Source organism: Zonotrichia leucophrys, chromosome 1, assembly GCF_028769735.1.
Source record: "Zonotrichia leucophrys gambelii isolate GWCS_2022_RI chromosome 1, RI_Zleu_2.0, whole genome shotgun sequence".
NCBI classification, from domain to species: domain Eukaryota; kingdom Metazoa; phylum Chordata; class Aves; order Passeriformes; family Passerellidae; genus Zonotrichia; species Zonotrichia leucophrys.
In genome coordinates this window covers 107,325,813-107,344,710 of record NC_088169.1, presented here as the reverse complement: position 1 = coordinate 107,344,710, position 18,898 = coordinate 107,325,813, and the positions used below count along the sequence as shown (strand labels likewise).

Here is an 18,898-nt window from a genome sequence, read left to right as displayed (position 1 = left end):
AAATGTGCAAAGATGTCACCAAACAAACTTGTTGAAGCAGACATTCTGGGATCATTTAAGGAACAAATAAATATCACTAAGAATTCTGGGAATCATCCAGCAAAGACTTTTGGTGCAAGTATAACTCACAACACATTAAGTGACACAAGGCTACCCATGTACTTGAAATGCAATACACTTATTGTGCTTTGCTGGAATAAGTGCAGTGCATTTTGTGCCTAGTTAGATGGACCTCTTAGTGAAATAATTTTTTTAAAAGGTCCTGGGTTTCTTGCATTTTCAAAAATCAATTTTTTGTTTTCACTTCTGGATATCTTTTTTTCCCTTTGGTATTTCTGTGGCAGCCTTTTCTAAACCAAGTGCTACCTTCACTTCCACTCTTGTATTTCTGTCTCCAGTGAGACTTCAAAGGTGAAGTATCCTAGCTTCTGTTTTGATGAAAAAAGAATCGGAATATCAGTAAACATTTAAGCAAAGCTTATGAGATGGCCTTTTCCAAGGGTCTACACATAATAGACTAGTCCATGTTCGGGACAGTGTATTGACAACATTTTCTAGAAAGAAAATATTTAGTAACAACAGAAGTCCCCCAAATAAACAAACAAACAAACAAATGTCCATTAAGTAATAACTAAGTTAGATCATACAGATAAAGGCAACAAAATTCCTGTATTGTGCACTAAAAAGAGGTTCTGCTTTGCTCAGCTCATTTCAGGTTTGCTAAACATAATTACTTCTAGTCTTCCATATTGTTCCCATCTTAATATTTTATACTCAGGAAAAATTTCAGAAGAAACAAAACCTGTGGTTCCCTCAGGTCATGAAATTAGTTCTGCATGGAGACCACTACCAAGAAACAACTATTTAAAAGGCTGGGGTGATAATGCTACCTTTGCTTTCTAATTGGTCTAAAGACAATTTTTGCTTTGACAGAGGAGGCTTGTCTTGGGATACCTGAGAAACACTGACTTTAGACATTCAGAAAACAATGGTAAATAGCGGAATGAGTAAGGCAATATTCTGGCCATCTTAACAGAAGGAAAAGGGAGCTTGGGCTCCACGCATCTGCCAACCTCCAGAAGAGGTAAATTCATTTAAAAAAACCCCAAAACATTAAATCAGTTTCACTTTCTCATATATCTTGGGAACATACATCCCTTCACTGTCTGCAGGAAGAGAAGAAAACATCATCAGGCAGTGGAATGTAAAAGCAACTAACCAGCCCTAGCCAAAGCTCATCTTTTCCTCCACAGATTTTTACGCTTCCAGAAGTGATGTATGAAAGTATTTCTGAGAGAAAAAAAAACCCAAAAAATCCACAAAAAAAGCCCAGGCAAAACAAAACAACAGAACAGACAATAACTTACCTATTATTATGGGTTGTGGGTCACTTTTTACTCCCACACCTGCACTGGTGCTTGCAGCAACTTCCACGCGGTACTGGATACCTGGATATAGGCCACCTATTACTACAGACCGAATGGCTGCATCTACTGTTTTGTTGATATGAAACCGAGTCTCATTACCTAGGCACCAGATCTGGGACAAAAGTTGATGTGTTAAAAGAGATGAAATTCTTCACACTCACACAATCGCAAATAGGCACGACATATCAAGGTATTTCACAGCAATCGCTTATTTGGGACTTCTTGACAATCTTACTGTCCAGGAATTGCTGAAATTGGGATGATTTAGCTCAGCAAGGTATCCCAGATTAGCACAGGACCAAGGCAGCTGCAAAGACTGCTTGCAAATACGTCTCTGGACTCTGGCTCTCCATGGAGTGCAAATTCTGTGCTTACACTTCTTAGAAGCACGGACCAGATCATCCAAGTGGCAAAGATGTGTTATATACATTAATCAAAATCTTATTTATCAAACCTTTTGTGTAAGAAAAACCCACATTTTTTTCCTTCTAAATTTCCTGCTGAATAGCAAAAGGATATGAGCACAGGGTGAAACACTTCTTAAAGCACTAAAAAATAAACAATTTTCAAAATTTTTTTCAACTTCCTTTCATTTCACAAGAGGGATACTTGAAATTTCTGAAATGGAATAAGCACAGACTCATACTTACTGCTGCTTTTGTGATTAGTTACATTATTCAGGAATCAAGACATCAGTTTCTCCCTCAAATATTATGTAATTAAACAGAAAATCCACCCTACAATCACAACTGGCATTTTTTCATGAGAACAGTCTATGAGTTCAGAGTGTTATGTCTCCCTCTTGCAGTTTTTATAGGATTCTCCTAAGAGATTTTGAAACTAACTTTTAGGCATGTTTCTTCAGTTAATGCTATCTGCTAATACTGCTTCTGTTTTACTAAAGAAAGCATCTACTATCACACAAGAAAATCAATGCATAAATAAATCACAGGTACACTTACATAGAAATAACAGCAGAAGAAAACACTATTGGTGGAACCACTATTAGTGACAAACTAATGCATCTAAGCAACAGCAATAATATCTTTACACTTACTTTGACCCTGCTCAGTGTTTTACCACACCTTTTTTTTCTGTGAAATGCTGAGCAGGATTTGAAGAGGAAAAAAAATTATCTTGTTTTCCTAAACCTAAGGTGAGATCCTATTTGCCAGCCAGAATGCATTAAGGTGAGTAACTGTTGCATTCATTCCTTCACTCCTTCTGTCCTGGTCTTAGGTTACAACAGCTATGAGATGTCCCTAATTAAAAGCATTTAATTAATGAATGAATTAACAGGCATTCTGGTGCTTGAAGTGGAAACAGCAGATCTACTTTCAATTTGTTAGAAAATGCACTGTGGAACTTCAGCAATTATTTCATACTCAAGCAAATATTAGGCTCCCTGCACCATTCACTGTAGCCAGTTCACTACTCAGGCAGCCAGCTAATCTAACACAGGAGGGCTGTAACAGGCAGTGACTCCAGCTGGTTTTATACACAGCCCAGAGGCCTGAGCACTCACCTGGAACATGGCTTTTATTAGACATCAGCCCACTTTGTTCCATATCTACATGTTTTGTAGTTTAGGAGCGTGCTTTATTCGTTTGCCTATAAGCCCTGGATGGTTTATATTGACTTATAGTGGAGTCAGGATCAAGATTAATTAAACCAAAGGATAATTATTAATTGATATGAAAATTAGATCAATAAAATCCTGGGACTAATAAATCTTGATATTGACTAAAAGCAAAATAAAAGAAGTGCTATGCTACACATAAACATTGTGAGCATTTACTCCATCCCTCTGACCAAGTGAAAAGCTGGGGAAGGTTGAACCTTTATCTGATTTAGAAGCCAAGCACTTTCTCCCTTCTTCATGCTGTGCTCCCTCAAGATACAGCAGGGAAAAAAAAATCTTTTTATGTGAAACAAGCTGCAGTCACCACTTCCACCCTTTGTGGGACTGTCAAGAAAGCTGCCCTGATCCATTTCAATTAAACATTTCACATTTGGTGTATACAGGCCAGCCACAGCAAGGTTAATTTACCAAACTGTGCTCCGTGCTGTGACAAGGCTGAACCTCGCCCAATCATTTTCTGCACCTGAATAACAGAGTGCATTTTTTTTTATGTTTTGAAAATATCCTTGTGCAAAAGTGATCTTCGTATGAAATTACAGACTACAAGAACATTTAATGTATAAGGAGTGGATATTTTGAGCCATCATAGCAACAAAAAGGAAGAAAATACAACCAATGCAAGTGACTCTCATGTAGCAAACTTTGGATATACCAGCTGTGTTCAACCTGCTTTTCAGAGCAAACAACCTGGCACTTTAAGTTTTGAAACTTGACAAAGATAATATTTGGAAAAAATCTTGAATTCTCCCAGAACCACAGTCCTTGACTTTGACCTTGAAGTGTTAGGATTAGCATTTTTGCGGAGGAAATAAGAAGCAACTTTGCTGCCAGCTTTGCTGCCATATTGAAGGTACTCCAAGACAGGGACTTCACTGCCTGTCTTTGGAGTGCAGAAGCCCCTTACAAAAAATATCCCCCCTTCTTCTTGTTCCACAGCAGGGAAAAGCTAGAAGGATAATAACTGTAAACTGGCTAGAAATTATAGCTCTCTTTCATATCAATCTCATGGTGTTTTTGCTTTTTAAAATAACAGTAGTAATAATCATGATAATAATAATAAAGAAATCCATAAGCAGTCAGTCCTCTTTCTCCATATAATTACATGGGCAGTTGTAAACGCTGTCAGACTCTAAACCCATAAACAGTGCTATTGTTCTGTAATCCAAGCAGGCTGTTTCCCTAAACACTCAGCCCTCCCATCAGCCATGGTGTGTACCTTGTACTCCTGGATGACTCCGTTTTGGTGATCTGGAGGGGGAGGATCCCAGGAGATGCTGATGCTTGTGCTGTTGTGATTTCCAACTGTCAGGACAGTGACAGACTGAGGAGGAGCACTTGGAGCTACACCAAGGAGAGGGAGCAAACAGAAGCAAGGCATTAATCCATTTGCTAGGACATGTATTTTGCTGAAGCAGTGCAAGAGCAAGCAGGCAGCATGGAAAACTCACGCTCCTAGGGATGCACTTTTGTCAGGCACTGACAATGCTGAAAAATGCCCTTCTGAAGAGAAGCACAGGGATGAATGACAATGTGGAATTTGTGGCAATGGAGAATCAATACAAATCACTCCTGATTTATTTATATTTGACATTTCTTAAGTTTGCATTGGAATCGCTTTCACATTTGCTTTTGTTTTCCATAATATGCATGAATAACTATGGATGCATCAACTAAGTCACATGTGAGGCTGCTTCACCTGGCTTCAAAGCTGTTTGGTTCTTCTATTTTTACATGGTCTAATAATGATGTGAGCAGCCAACATTTAATGACCCTTTTTTGTTTGCTCTCCAGGAATACAATACCAGGTTTAAACATAGAACTGCATGTCCGAACTGGAAAAGGCTTAAAATGTTCATGGCTTTACATCAAAAACCAGTGAATAGAGCAGGTGCTAAGTTAGGTCACATATATACTTCTGTCCTTTTCTGCCCCTAGGCAAATTGCTTTCTCTTCAGAGTCATGTTCAGTTCAACCATTCACAGCTGTTTGGCTGGTCACTGCACATCGAGGCCAATTTTACAAGACAACTGCTTTGCTTGCCAGCCCTGCTTGTTGTCTAGAAATGCCAAAAAAAATTAAAAACACAGTTATTAGTGACCACAGCTATGCTGACAAAGCCCCTCTTGCAGCTACACCAGCAGCAGGGTGCTTCTGTTGGCTCAGGGAAGTGGTGCAGGAGCTCAGCCATGGAAAGCTTTCCTCTGTGAGCATTTATCACATCCATCCTGGGCTCTCCTAGCATGGCTGTGGCTGCCAGGACAGAGGACTGTCAATATGGCTCTGCTCAGCCACCTAAAACTTCTTGCAGCCCCCCTCATCCTTCCCTTGCTCCCAGGCAAGTGTTGAAGCTCCACCACAGTGGCAAGCGAGGCCACCGAGGTTGGCTGTATTATATTAAGGTATAGTCCCTGGGGGTAAGAGCTGATGGATAGCAGCTGCTTGGAACTGGTCCTAGAATTTATTTATTCCATCTCTCCCACTCCACCTACCCAGTCTTCAATGAAACTAATAGAAAGAGGCCAGAAAAGTGAGACCTAATAAAGTTCTAATAAAGTGATACCTCTCCAGGACAATTTTCCAGTTCACAGGAGGCTGTTGCTCAGACACCTTCTGTTCTAAGGAGATGTCTTTTTCTTTAATACTTGTGGAATTTGTCTTCCACGTATTTTTCATTGCTTTTAATCTGATCTTAAAATATTTAATATGAAATAAGAAAGTTGATTTTAAAAACTTATGGTGGACATCATATCAGAACCTAAAATGTTTATCACTCTCCTGGCCCAACTTAAACCCTACATAACAACGTGGTTTGGGGCATCTCATATCATGTGATAAGGATCCCTGACTCCAGCCCCCTGGTCATAGTGACTTCTTCACTGCTAAACTTCAAGGCAACAGAACTCTAGTCTTATCCTTAACAGATATCCATGGTCCATTCTGGACTGTGCTTCCCAGAAAAGCCAAGAGCCTCTGGCATCTTTGTATTAAAGTCTGGCATGTTTAACACAAAGAAGCACAGCTACAGATATCAGAAGTGTTCAAGCCTCCTGAGCCAACTCAGATATTTCTATTGTTCTCCACAGCTTCTTTGAGGCTGGCTGTGTTCCCACGTTGGAAGCTCCTCAGCACTTGACCTGGCACAGGCTCATGGAGCCGAGCTCGAACCTTTACCCTGATAACCCTGAAAAATTGGAGTGCTCTGCTGCAGGAATCACACAACTTCAAACTAGGGTATCAGAGGTGAGGACAAGGAACCACACAGGACTACAGCAGAAATAAAAATATTTTAGATGAAAAATGAAACACATTTTACAGTCCTGGGAGGCTTCACATTTCGACAACTACATTTTCAGATGCTGGTTCAGCTGCAAAGCTAATAATGCTTGGTAGAGTCCTTGTGACCTTGCCTGGTGCAGAGAAACAGGGAACTGGAGGGGAGAAATGGAGCTGAATTGTGGACAATTTGACTCTCAGCCAGCTCGAGTGAAGCATGGAAAGGTTGCCTTGGGCTACTCCTTGCAATCGTGCAAAGCATAAAATTGGTGAAATAAATAGTTGCATTGTGTATTTTATGGCAAGTGAAATAATTTGCCACACAGTAAAAAATTAGCATTTTAAAAGTCTTCAAGTTATTCAATAACAATAAAACCGTGAATAAACGTATGGGTGTGATATTAATTAGAATATTTTATGTGAAAATAATAATCATAAAAATGGCAAAGCTTAACGCTGCATAACTCTTTCTGGTTTTAAGTACAATGGAACAATTCGCTCAAGCATATTTACTTTCCCTACTAAAACAAAAAGGGCATTCAGAAATATAATGTCTCATATATGCATACCTGGGGGGAAAAGGGAGTGTGAATGCAAAAGAAATGTAAAATGAATAGCATACTCTAAAATTTTAAAAAAACCCCATACTGTATTCATTTGTCTTTACATTTAAACTGCATGAACATTCTAGTTAATATTCTACCATGATGTGTTGGTGTTTTTGAGGTTTTTTGAGGACATAGGATAAATTTAAAGTAAAATTAAAATTGCAGCTAATGAATGCAGCTGTGGAAATATCATTTTAAGAGCTGCATTAAAGTGAGCAGCATCTGACAGAGAACAGCTGATAAAAGCTAAGGGGACTTCCATTCCTGTCATATTTTTGTGGTGACAAACAAGATGCAGGACAAGTACTACTCCATAATGTTATTCCAAAGGAGATTTAACAGTGGATGCAACTGAGAAAAAAATTAAATATCTGTCTCTAGAGAAAGTATGAAAGAAATATGAAAATATAAAATAAAATCTTTGATTTAGCTCCCACTGTATGTGTGTACACATGTTAGAATGTAGCAGTTCAGCTTCCTCCCTCTGATAAAATCACTCTGTAAGCTGGCACCGTGATATAAATTAAGCCACTCGTCTGACACTGCTGCAGTTATTAAACAGATCACATTGAAAAATAACATTTTTAAAACCGTTTTCTCATTTCCCTTGCTGCTGGCTTGTGGAGAACACCTTGCCTGCTTCTTGACAGGTCAATTATTCCAGTGCTCAGCTTCTTCTTACAGATATGAAAGAACCCAAATCGCTGCTCATCTTTTCCAGACGCAGCCAAACAGAATTCCATTTGTTACCTTCACAAGGCCAAAGAGGCAGGAGATGGATGGATACTGAACTGTTACAAATGTCTGATCTAGAGGAAAAGTCTAACTGCAGCAAAATTGATTTTTAGAGGTAGGCCTCAGAAGTAACATTGCACGTAAAATCCAATCCAGCAGAAAGTTGCCACTACATTTCTGTTGTACTTTGCCTTTACTAGGGATACTTTGCTCTGATGTTGCAAAGAAAACTTCCAACACTCATATCACTTCACAAATTATTTTCTAAAAATAGAATAGCTAACATTTTTTAAAAGTCAAGTCTAAGAATAGCTCATTTTTGAAATGGAATGACAGGCAACATAGCACCTTTAAACAGACTGCCATCTTTCTTCAGTGGAAGGGGAGCAAACCACTATCATTAAACATTTAGTTGATACTATTTTTGAATACAAGAACACCAATGTAATTGCAAAGATAATATGAGGAATTAAGGGAAATATCTGTAGAACTCCATCTACTGAATTTTCTTGTGGAAGTACCTAATTTTATCACCCAAGGAAGAGGAAGAATTTTGTTACAGGAGCTGACATTTTTCTGGTGATAATATTACAGGTCCTATGCTGACATTTTTTCAGAGGAGATTCTTGTAAACAGACTCCTTGAAGGTTATATTAATCTACAAAGCAGATCCTAGGCTGTGAGTTATACATATCTGCAGGCAGGAATATTTTTTTTTTAAATCTTCACTATGTGAAAAGCTATTCCACAGGAACAAAGTGTCCTTTAAGGTAGGAAATTACCTGACAGGCTCTGCTGGGAGCTAAGGTTTATGAAAGAGAATGTCATTCCTCAAGTATTTTATAGAAAAAGACAGGAGGTATAAGACCTTCTCTCTTTTCCAGTAGTTCTTAATTTACCTTTAGCAAGAAACAGTTACATGATCTAAATAAACACTAAAAATCAATTGAAATTGGACAAGAGGAAAATCTGTAGAAATATTTTTAAATATTTAAAAAATTTTCATTTTGATTAAAAAAATCTTTGTGCAGAGGGCTGCAAACATATTCTTCACCAACTGATATGGGCTTTATAGTTTGATCAAAGAACTGGGGACCATAAAATTCCAAATTCCAAATCAGACTTGAAAACTGCCTTCCTGCACACTCTTCTACATGTTGCAGGACACTGAATTTCCTCATCCATAAAGTGCAAAGTGCAACCAAGTTATCTTCAGTTTTACTTACATGTTGGGTAATATTCATAACAAATCAAAGAGAAAAGTGAGTAATAAGCAAGTCTGTTCCAGAATTAAAGAGTACTTGGCAATCAGCACTAAATTAAACCTCAGGAGACCACTGTAAATGATTAAGATGCACTTTCAATAGGAAGGAAAGAGTGCACTCAAAACCCATTGAAACCATATGAACATCTTAAAACTTCACCAGTACTTCTTTCTCTTGCTTTAAAAAAAAAATCAAAAAATCAGTGACACAGAGAGAAGATGAACCCTCACTGTCAGGACCATCCTACTTTTACAGGAGAGATTCACCAGGCAAAGACTGCATTACATGGGTAGAAAGGTGGGTTTCTAACAGCAAATGATTAAAATTACTTACATCTCACCCCAGTGTCTTTACTTTTCCAAAAAAAACCCAGCAGCCCTGGAGTGCACATGCTTTAGCACAACTATATACAAGGCTAAATGCTAGAGATATAAAAGCTTGAGCATTTCAGAAGTATAAACTGTTCACTCTGTCTGAATCCTGACTGTTTCAGAGAGGCTTCAAAGGTGCTCAGGGGAATCCTCTGCAGTACTGAACAGGGCAATTTCATGAACACTGTGCTAACAGAAACTGTGAAGTGGTGTGCCCTTGAGACTGGAGTTTCTCCAGACTAGTTAAATACATGTCCTTCACTACTCCTCGTTTCCCAGCCAACTGTTCATCTACATTATTACCCATTCAGAAGGATGTGCTTAGTATCAAACACTCATCTGTGAGAGCTTGCATTTATTTTATTCTCAAAGTGCAGACCAAGGTCTTTCATTGCAACAGCAGTGGTTACAAAAGAAGGGCTGCAGTGAACACTTTTTGGAAGACCAAAAGCCACCTGCACCTTAGAAAGATGTATCAGCTAGAAGAATGTAAGACCAGCACAGTGCTTTCTCAGGGGATATTTACAGCACAAAGTTGAATATTATATCAAATTTTAATATCACCTCAGTGTGTAACCAACAGAAATCATGGGGAGGAAACAGAGACGAACACATGCAGGCACAGAATAACCTCCAGCGCCAGCTATGAAAGCTCGTTGCTTTTTTGAATACATGAACACCAATACAATTGCAAAGATAATAAGAGGAATTAAGGGAAATATCTGTAGAACTGCATCTACTGAATGTCTTAATTTTCTTGTGGAAGTACCGAATTTAATCACCCAAGGGGTGCCCTTTTACCAACCTTCCTCTGTGGTACGAGCAGACTTGGATTCACTGTCCATGCCCTGGAACTCATTGAAGTAAGGGCGCACCTTGATCTCATAGGTGACCCCCTTTTTGAGGCTGACGAGGACGGCGCTGCGCTCGGTGGGCACCTTCACCTCCAGGTTCTGCCACGTGGCCGGGGCGGGCAGGCCCGAGGTCTGGCGGTACAGCACGCGGTAGCCCTGGATAAACTGGGACTGCCGGTCCACCTGGCAACGACAGCAGATTACACATCAATAAACACACCAAAGCAAACAAAGAAACAAATAAAAACCTGTCGCAGACATCTTTTATGGAAAATCCTTTCCTTAGGGTTTTTCCTCCTGAGAAGATGAGAGGCCTCAGGAACAAAATGTAAACATTGATTATCTGCTGCTGTGGAATGCAACAGGTGCATCTGTGATTGGCCCATGTTGGATGTTTCTAATTAATGGCCAATCACAGTGAGCTGGCTCGGACAGAGAGCCGAGCCACAGACCTTTATTAGCATTCTTTCTTTTCTATTCTTAGCTGGCTTTTTGATGAAATCTTTTCTTCTATTCTTTTAGTATAGTTTTAATGTAATATATATCATAAAATAATAAATCAAGCCTTCTGAAACATGGAGTCAGATCCTCGTCTCTCCCCTCATCCAAGAACTGCTGTGAACACCGTCACAAAAAACCCCAACAAACTGCACAAAAAGAAAACAAACAGTTGCCTAGAACAATTCTCCCCTCATCAAAAAGAGAAAACTCACATTTACAATGCTGAAGTTATTACTCTAACTACATTGTTCTCAGGATCTTTTGGTGGTCGCTGCGACCCTGAGATTGTTAAAAGTCTCTTTTCCCAGCCCGAGCGCTTGAAGAAGGAGTCAGAGCTCTTCAGTTCTTGGTCTCAAGGTTGTTTATTGCATCTTATCTATAAAAAATTTTCTCCTGCCCTGCCGAGGTCCATCCAGCAGGACAGTTCCAGGCACATCGCCTGCCCCCCGGGGGGTGTTATGTATTTATACTAAAAGCTATGTATACAATGTCTACAATTACTTTCCAATACCTATCACCTATGTTAGACAGTGAGCTGCTACTCTAAACCAATCTGTAGGTGCCAACATCACAGCAGAAGATGGAGGCCAAGAAGAAGAAGGAGAAAGGCTGGACATGCCCAGATCCCTCCATCTTGCCTCCTGAACTCCCATTCCAGAAACCCCAAAATCTACTTTTTCCACCCTGTGATAACTTCACTGTCATTCTACCTAAACTGTTGTGGCTTGCTGATCTTCATACAAGGTTGGTAATTTGCTCCACAGGTCATAATCAAAACCACAGGGGCATTTTGGGCTCCGTGCCAGGGTCTCTGAGCCCCCTGGCAGGGGTCTTGGCCATCCTGGACAGCCAGAGGGATGTTCTGGGTTCCCACACCTTCTTGTAAATCTCTGTTGATTACTTGTCTACAAAGAGTATTTGTCTTACATTACTTGTTACAGAATGTTTCTTTCTGCTTTGCTTTCTCCAGCTCTATACATCATGACAAATACCACCTTAAATCATAAAACAAGGCCCCCACCCCTGCAATAAATCATGAAAAAAAACCTCTGGCATAAGGCTGCTGCATGTAAACTTACTAAGCACATCTTGGCTACTGATGTGCTGAAATAGGAGAAGAAAAGGAAAACAAATTCTTTCAGAATAGGACAAGTCTTTGAAGATATCCTACATGCTTACAATTAGTCCATTACTTGGCTCACAGCTCATGAAATGCACAGCAAATTAAAATAAACATAAGACAGATGCAGAGAAAACAACTTCCAAAGACATGTGCTGTTTCTTGTGTTCACAGCCTGTGCAGCCCCTCTGCATCCAGGGGTTGTGATGCTCTCAGGCCATCAGATGGAGATGGAATGTTTGCTTTGGTTCATATTTTATTTGTTGCTAGGCAAGCAGAATTCAAGACTGGACCATGGAAGTTTAACCATTTTATCCTATAAATAGGATTTTTATTTGAAGAAAAGCTTTCGATGTATTTTATCTTGGAGATCTATTTATCTTCAAAAAAAAAAAAAAGGCCAAAAATCAAGGCATTATGATTCTTGCACAAATTTTCCTGGGAAAAAAAACACTAAAAAATCAAAGCCAATTTGATTGCTAAAAGTAAACCAAACCAAACTGCTTCTGTAGCTGCCAAATCAGGAGCACAGAAAGTGCAGCACAAATAACAAGACCATAGAGCAGGCTGTTTGGTAATTCTGTGTTATAACTTAGACTCAACAAGTAGTGTATTTCTTATGTTCTTGTCAATTTGCTTGCTCAAAGATATTCCAGAATTAGAGAAACATTTGTTTGACTTCACTTAAGAATAAATGAATTTAAGGCTGAAAACACAAACCATGCTCTATTATGCTCCTCCTATAATCTTGTTACAGTTTATTGAGGCATTCAGAGGGGACACAGATTCTTAGACATTAAAAAGCAAGGCAAGCAAGAAGAAAGCTTTATTTATGAAAGCAAGGCAGAAATGTCTTTCATCAAAACTGTCACTGTTAAAAACCTTGCAACATATGTTACAACAACATTAAGCTTGCATTTTATAAACTTCTCCGCATTCACTTTAAGTGAATTTATGCACTGAAAGAGGGATATAACTCACAATAATAGCTTGTTAATACCGAAAGAATCAAGCTGTGTTTTTAAGAAGAACATTAAGCAGCTGTTTCCAGATGAAGGGAGTCTGTAAATCAGAGTAAACTGTTTTTATCCATGTTTGACTTTGATTAACTAAATGTTTTATGGATATAAAGACTTTATGACCCTCACATTTACTACAAAATTCAGCAAAAATAAAGCTTTTATCCACTTTGCAACAGAGATTTTTAACCTAAATTACAATATAAGGTTATGATGTTTAATAATCAAACACTGAGTTTGATTCTTGCTTTACTTCTTAGTTAGAAGCTATGCTGAAAGATGGCATAACTTTCTTAGAACTTTCCATTTTGTCTTTGCTCTATTTTTAAGCTCTACTGACTGCTGCCTAGTGGGGAAAACTGAAAATTCAGAACTGACCTGACTGAGCAGTAGCATAGTGTTGCTACAACACAGTGTGGAAAACATTTTGTACAGCATGGCACAAACAGAAACCCACCTCCCAACTTACTGAGAAGAGCTGGACTCCTAGGTAATATCTAAAGAATACCAATTAATATCTAAAGAATCCCAATTTTCACTCGCTCATACTTTTGTATCTACTCCCAGACAAATGGTCCATACACATATTTTTCTCCCAGACCTCTAAGATCTTAAATTGAAAGACTAAACAATAGAAGGAATATGAAAGCAGAATGCAGCAGTACCACAAGGCTGTCACATTTATGGGTGCTATAAACTACCTTGATTTGAGGCCTGCTTGTATCTCACAGAGCTTTCAATTAGTAACTTGATTACAGCAGGGCAGAGTGATCTGCCCAAATAGCAGATTATTGTCAGTGATTTCACCATTCAGAGTCTGAGAGGGCAGTGACAAAGAAAATATTAGATATTTTTATGTTTTCTATAAACATCCAGTCACATTCAGTACCAAGGAGAGGATACAAAGCTATCTCTCATATCCAGTTAAAGATAGTCTGTATGAACAGGGCCTTCTATAGGGTCAAAATGTTGGGAAACTACTCAAAGGGCACTTTACTTACTGAGAAAGGTGGATTTTTAGATTTTGTTCAGAGTTTCCAAAAGAACAAAAAATTACTCTTGGATAATTACATGGATTAACCAGAAATATTTGTGAGAGGTAGGACAGGTATATTTCACATATACATGCACACATACATATGTGTATGTTTATCTACAGTTACACAGTCATATATAATACAAAGTGACAGTGACTTCATAATTTTCTTCATTTCTGTGGTAATGATGTGTCATGCCACAAGCAGACTACTAAAAATATTCTTATATGCTTAAAGACATTAATTCAGCTATGCAACTCCAACTTTGGCACACACTCACATGCAGGCAGAGCTGCAGAAACATGCACTCTGGCTTGATGAAAGGATAAAGAATGTAAATGGTTGCCACTTCCTTACACAAATTACTCAGCATTACTTCAGCAATTGCAGGAATTCTCTGGGTTGAATACTGGCAGCAGAGAATATTTCTAGTGGGTGATATCAACTCAAAAAATCTGCAACAGTTGCTGATATAAAGACACACTTGCTCCCTCAAAGGACAAGGGAGAACATGCAGATGCTCCTGGACCAGCACTAAATTAAACCTCAAGAGACCACTGTAATTATAGATATAGATATAGAGAGATATATAGATATAGATATAGATATAGATATATAGATATATAGATATATAGATATATAGATATATAGATATATAGATATATAGGAGATGTAGGAGAGGGCAGATCCTGGGTGGGTGGTGCTCAGCACTGACCTACCATGACCTACCACCAGAATTGGTCCTGTGTGCTCCTTCTCACCCCCCTTAGGAGTCCAGGGTGCAGGAGGCATCTACAAAACCATTTCTGCAGAGCAGGAAGCTCATTTTCCCTGCACATGCCACAGCTGAACACCAGACAGGTTCAATGGCTATAAGGTTGTTAAAACAATGCAAGAAACTCACAATGCAGCTTCTGCTGCAGATATAAACTCCTTTCAAGCAAACCTGCTGATCTGCACCCTAAATACATTTTGTAATATGCTGTGTAGCATGCAAATTCCTATCCCAAAATATCCTAAGAAATCCTCTGCTCCCACAGCAATACCCACAGCAATTCTCCAGCTGGGCAGAGTAGCTTGCATGCTGTGCTGAGCTCCCTGGCACAGACTCACAGGAATCTCACGAAATTCAAACTGCACTAGCATTTAGTATCCTATAGGAACAAGGCAAATGGGGATGATAATCTGGACCTGACTCCTGAAGCTTCCAGTGAAATACATTCATTTAAAATCTACATCAAATTAAAAAAAACAGAGATAAATAAATTATCCTTCTGCCTGCTAGCCTCCAAAAAGGCAGTAAGGATTTCAAAGCAGCAATTCTTCTGCCATGTTGAAGGACTGATTTTTTTATTCCTGCTTCTGCCACAGGGCTTCTTTATAATGCTGGGGAACATTTCATATCTGGTCACTAATGAAACTTTCAGTTTAATGCCCACTGAGGCTAGAAGTGCTGACCCATAGCTGAGGTCAGCTAAAAAAGCTCTTGGAGTACAGAATACGCTCTTGCAATGTGAAATGTTTTAATAAAAGTAAAAATAAATCATGCTCAAGGCTTAAAATTAGCCATTTAATAACAGTGAGCATATCTGCCTCCACGTGTCTCATCAGCAATAACTATCTCTGCACCTCACCCCTCTATGTGTAAAGTTAGGATAATGACACATTTTTATCATTGTGATGTTAAATTCAGTATTATTTGTGAAGCACACAAATGTTACGGTTGAGAGCATGACAGATAAGCAAGCATGTGAGACAAAATAATAATTTTTATTCAATGCAAGGTTTCAATGGTATGAATTTAATAAGACCTGGCACCACACAGAGAATAAAGAAGATAAAAAGAAATGTTTAATAGCTCCATGAAGAAGAGATCCTCTATGTGACCAGATAATTACAGCTATATTTTAATATCTATACACAAGAGGAATAAATTTAAGTGGCAATGAAAATTTAACTTTTGACATTCCTCTTCTTATTTTTTAACACTGAGATTGTAAGCCTGACGTTCTTTTCAAAATACGTGTGTATATTTATGTGCATATTTTAAAATTGCAACACAGCCACAGGGAACTATTCCCAAAAATTTAAACCCAAATTTGAACTAAAAAAAAAAAAAAAAAAAAGAAAAAGCAAAACTAAAACAGTCTCATAAAGGAGAGAATAAAGTGGTGTTAATTTGCTGTGAGTCAGGACGCCAGAAATTCAGTAACCAAGGACATTCCTTGGCATTCACCCTTTGAACTGCATAAAACCCACACAAAGAGTCTTATGACTCTCATGGCACTTCTGTCCTTTTGTATGATAGCTACACTATCTATCCATTTTATGTTAATAGTGTGGACTTTATTCTCTGGATAGAGTGGGGTTTTTTTTCCTAGAGACTATGGTTAATTAATTGTTTTTGTTCTGGTTGCTGGGTAGTTTCTAATTAGCTGCTTCAGAGATCTTTCTTTGTGTCTTTCTTCCCCTGGGCAATTCCAAAATGCCTCTACAGAGGTCTCTGTGCTTGTCAGGTGGCACAGGGTCACTGCTTTGAGGGATCTTCCCAATAAGCTGGGATCCATAGCATTTCCAGCAATTTGTCTTTATGTTACCATTTCTTCACTCATTGTTCAGTAGGGGCACCAGGAAATTCTTTTAGAGGAATATATGCCACACACACAAATATACATACAGACACACACACACATATATATAATTAAAAATATAATGACATTGGTTACATGGTATAAAACTGAATTCTGTTTATATTGGAGCTTCCTTTTGCAGTATATGCTAAATCAAGGGCCAGCCTATGAATCTGTATTTCTGATAGATGCCACACCCAAAAAAGGACTTGAAGGAGCACCACATGGATGTGATCCAGGTTTACAATTACTCTCTGCTAACATCAAAATTTTCTACTACTGATCCATCTGCTTGGGCAAAAGGGTTTGCCACAAAGGTTAGTCAGCCTGTTCTGGACAAATTGAATATGAAACATGCAGCATTTTAAGAAAGCCAAGCTGCATGTTGACATCACTGATGGCAAAATGCAGTGACACATACTCTAAATAATCTTCCACAGAAGAAAAAATTGTGGGTTTCTCTATTTATTCTAATCTTTACCCTGACCACTGAAATCTGTCAGAACGAGGATGGTGCATAAGCCCCCATAATAATGGCTGTGTTGTGCAAAAACAACAGTAATCCTTATAATACACAATCTATCACCACACTTATCTCCTCTTGTGTAATCCCCTGCACACATTAAGCTCTCAGCAATATGACACGCAGAAGAAAAACCCTGAGCATTGTGAATGCCCCCTTAGCAGAATTTATCCCATAAAATACAACTGTTTTGATGTTGTGCAGGGCAGTTTTCCTCTCACTCTTCAACTCTTGGCTCTTCTTCCTCTGGGCAGATGCCCCAGCAGCAAAGCACCCTTTTCTGGTCTGCAGTGCCCTGAGAATGCTCTCCTACCCTTACAGATCCTTTCCATCAAGCCTCAGGAAGGGAAACAGAGCCATTTGAAAGCCAAACACTATATTAGAAATTCTACCCAGTAGTTTGACCCCTCAAATAGAAATGTTGTTAAGCACTGCCCAAAAGACTCTGGTCTTCTCTAATGAAAGGATATTCACTCATTGTGGGTAAGGCTTGTGCTGGCAAACCAGATGACAGACAGTGTGTCAGGCACTAGCACCACATGCTTCTGACTTCACTACAAGTGCTTTGCAGGAAAGATAATTTTGATTTTCACGTCACTAAATAATAAGGTCTTGTCAGAGGTCACTATGACTTGAAGCAGACAGTACTTTTTCACACAGCAATTTCTTGTTGATATTTTACTTTATTTCCTGACATGCAGCGTAATGAACCCACAAATCAATTATCCTTCAAACATACTCATTTTTATAATGTTTTTCTAGTCAGACAGCTAACTTGTTTCAAGCAGAAGACTGAAGACATTGACCCTGCCTGACTTGAAAGAGAAGACGACTATTTCATTGCCATATTTATATACACACACACATATATATGTACACACACCGCTGTATGTTAGATTGTCAGAGCACTCATGTTGGGGTCAAGACTGGGTCTTTTCTGGGTGATAAAACACTGAAGGGATAAATAGGCAAAACAGGCCGACTGAAAGCACAGCTAAGGTAAGAACAAAGAAACTTTACCGTCCAGGTGACTTGCACTGTGGTGGGTGTCAGCACAACAGGGTTGTGCAGCCGTACAATGACATCTCCCAGCTCCTTCTGGACTTGCCTGTGATCCACACCTTGTGCTGGGGGGCTGATATCTGCCAGGCACACATATGAAAGCATCACTTTAATGAGAAGAGCTATATATGGCATCAAAAAAATTTACTGAGTAGCCTAATGACCTGACTTGAAAATCCTCTGCTTTTAAAAAAAGTACAGCACTAAGGTTGAAACCCAGACAAATATCAAACAATGCAAACAAACCATCCACCTCTAGCCACTTAGGAAATCATGAAATATAAATATGATTAAAGGAGTATTCTGACTAGATGGCAAAGTTTTCTCAGCTCGGGTAAATGGTGAGAGAGATGCAATGTTCACTAGCTCCAAAGTACTCAGATAATAATAATGCTGCACAGATGTCTGGAACCAAATTGGTTAGTATAATTGAAGAAAATGAACAGTGCTTTTTTTATTTTGCTAGAGCACACATGACATTAAGTCATTATATGTTTCCAAACTTTCACTGAGCTTCCTCTCCCCACATGCCATGCACACAAGAAATCCAATACTAAAAATAGCATTTTCCCCTGCAAAGCAAATTTTCCCTTAACAGACATAGCTAATGAAATCTAGTGCAAACATGAAAAAAAAATATTTAATTTAGGAAGCCAAACTGATTCCCATCTAGTAAAAGGCCAGCAAAAACAATCTACCACAAAAATTTTCTCTTCAAGATGATGTGCCCTTCAAAGTGTGTGGGGGAATTGTTTCTTCTAGTCAAAATCTGATTATAGAGATATTCAAAAAAGGACTGATAAATTATGCCTGTCTAGGCATCTCTGAATT

General features: G+C 38.7%; 1 protein-coding gene across 5 annotated transcripts in view; it reads right to left on the bottom strand.

Annotated features, from left to right (window-relative positions):
- Positions 1-18,898, bottom strand: part of ROBO2 (roundabout guidance receptor 2) — a 1,045,391-nt gene that overhangs the window by 67,538 nt on the left and 958,955 nt on the right. For all 5 annotated transcript variants that reach the window (XM_064726845.1, XM_064726828.1, XM_064726854.1 and 2 more), the window contains 4 exons: positions 18,026-18,147; positions 10,127-10,358; positions 4,286-4,410; positions 1,368-1,539 (listed from right to left, as the gene is read on the bottom strand). In XM_064726845.1, the coding sequence (XP_064582915.1) occupies positions 1,368-1,539; positions 4,286-4,410; positions 10,127-10,358; positions 18,026-18,147 (651 nt within the window). The remainder of the gene's footprint in view (positions 1-1,367; positions 1,540-4,285; positions 4,411-10,126; positions 10,359-18,025; positions 18,148-18,898) is intronic.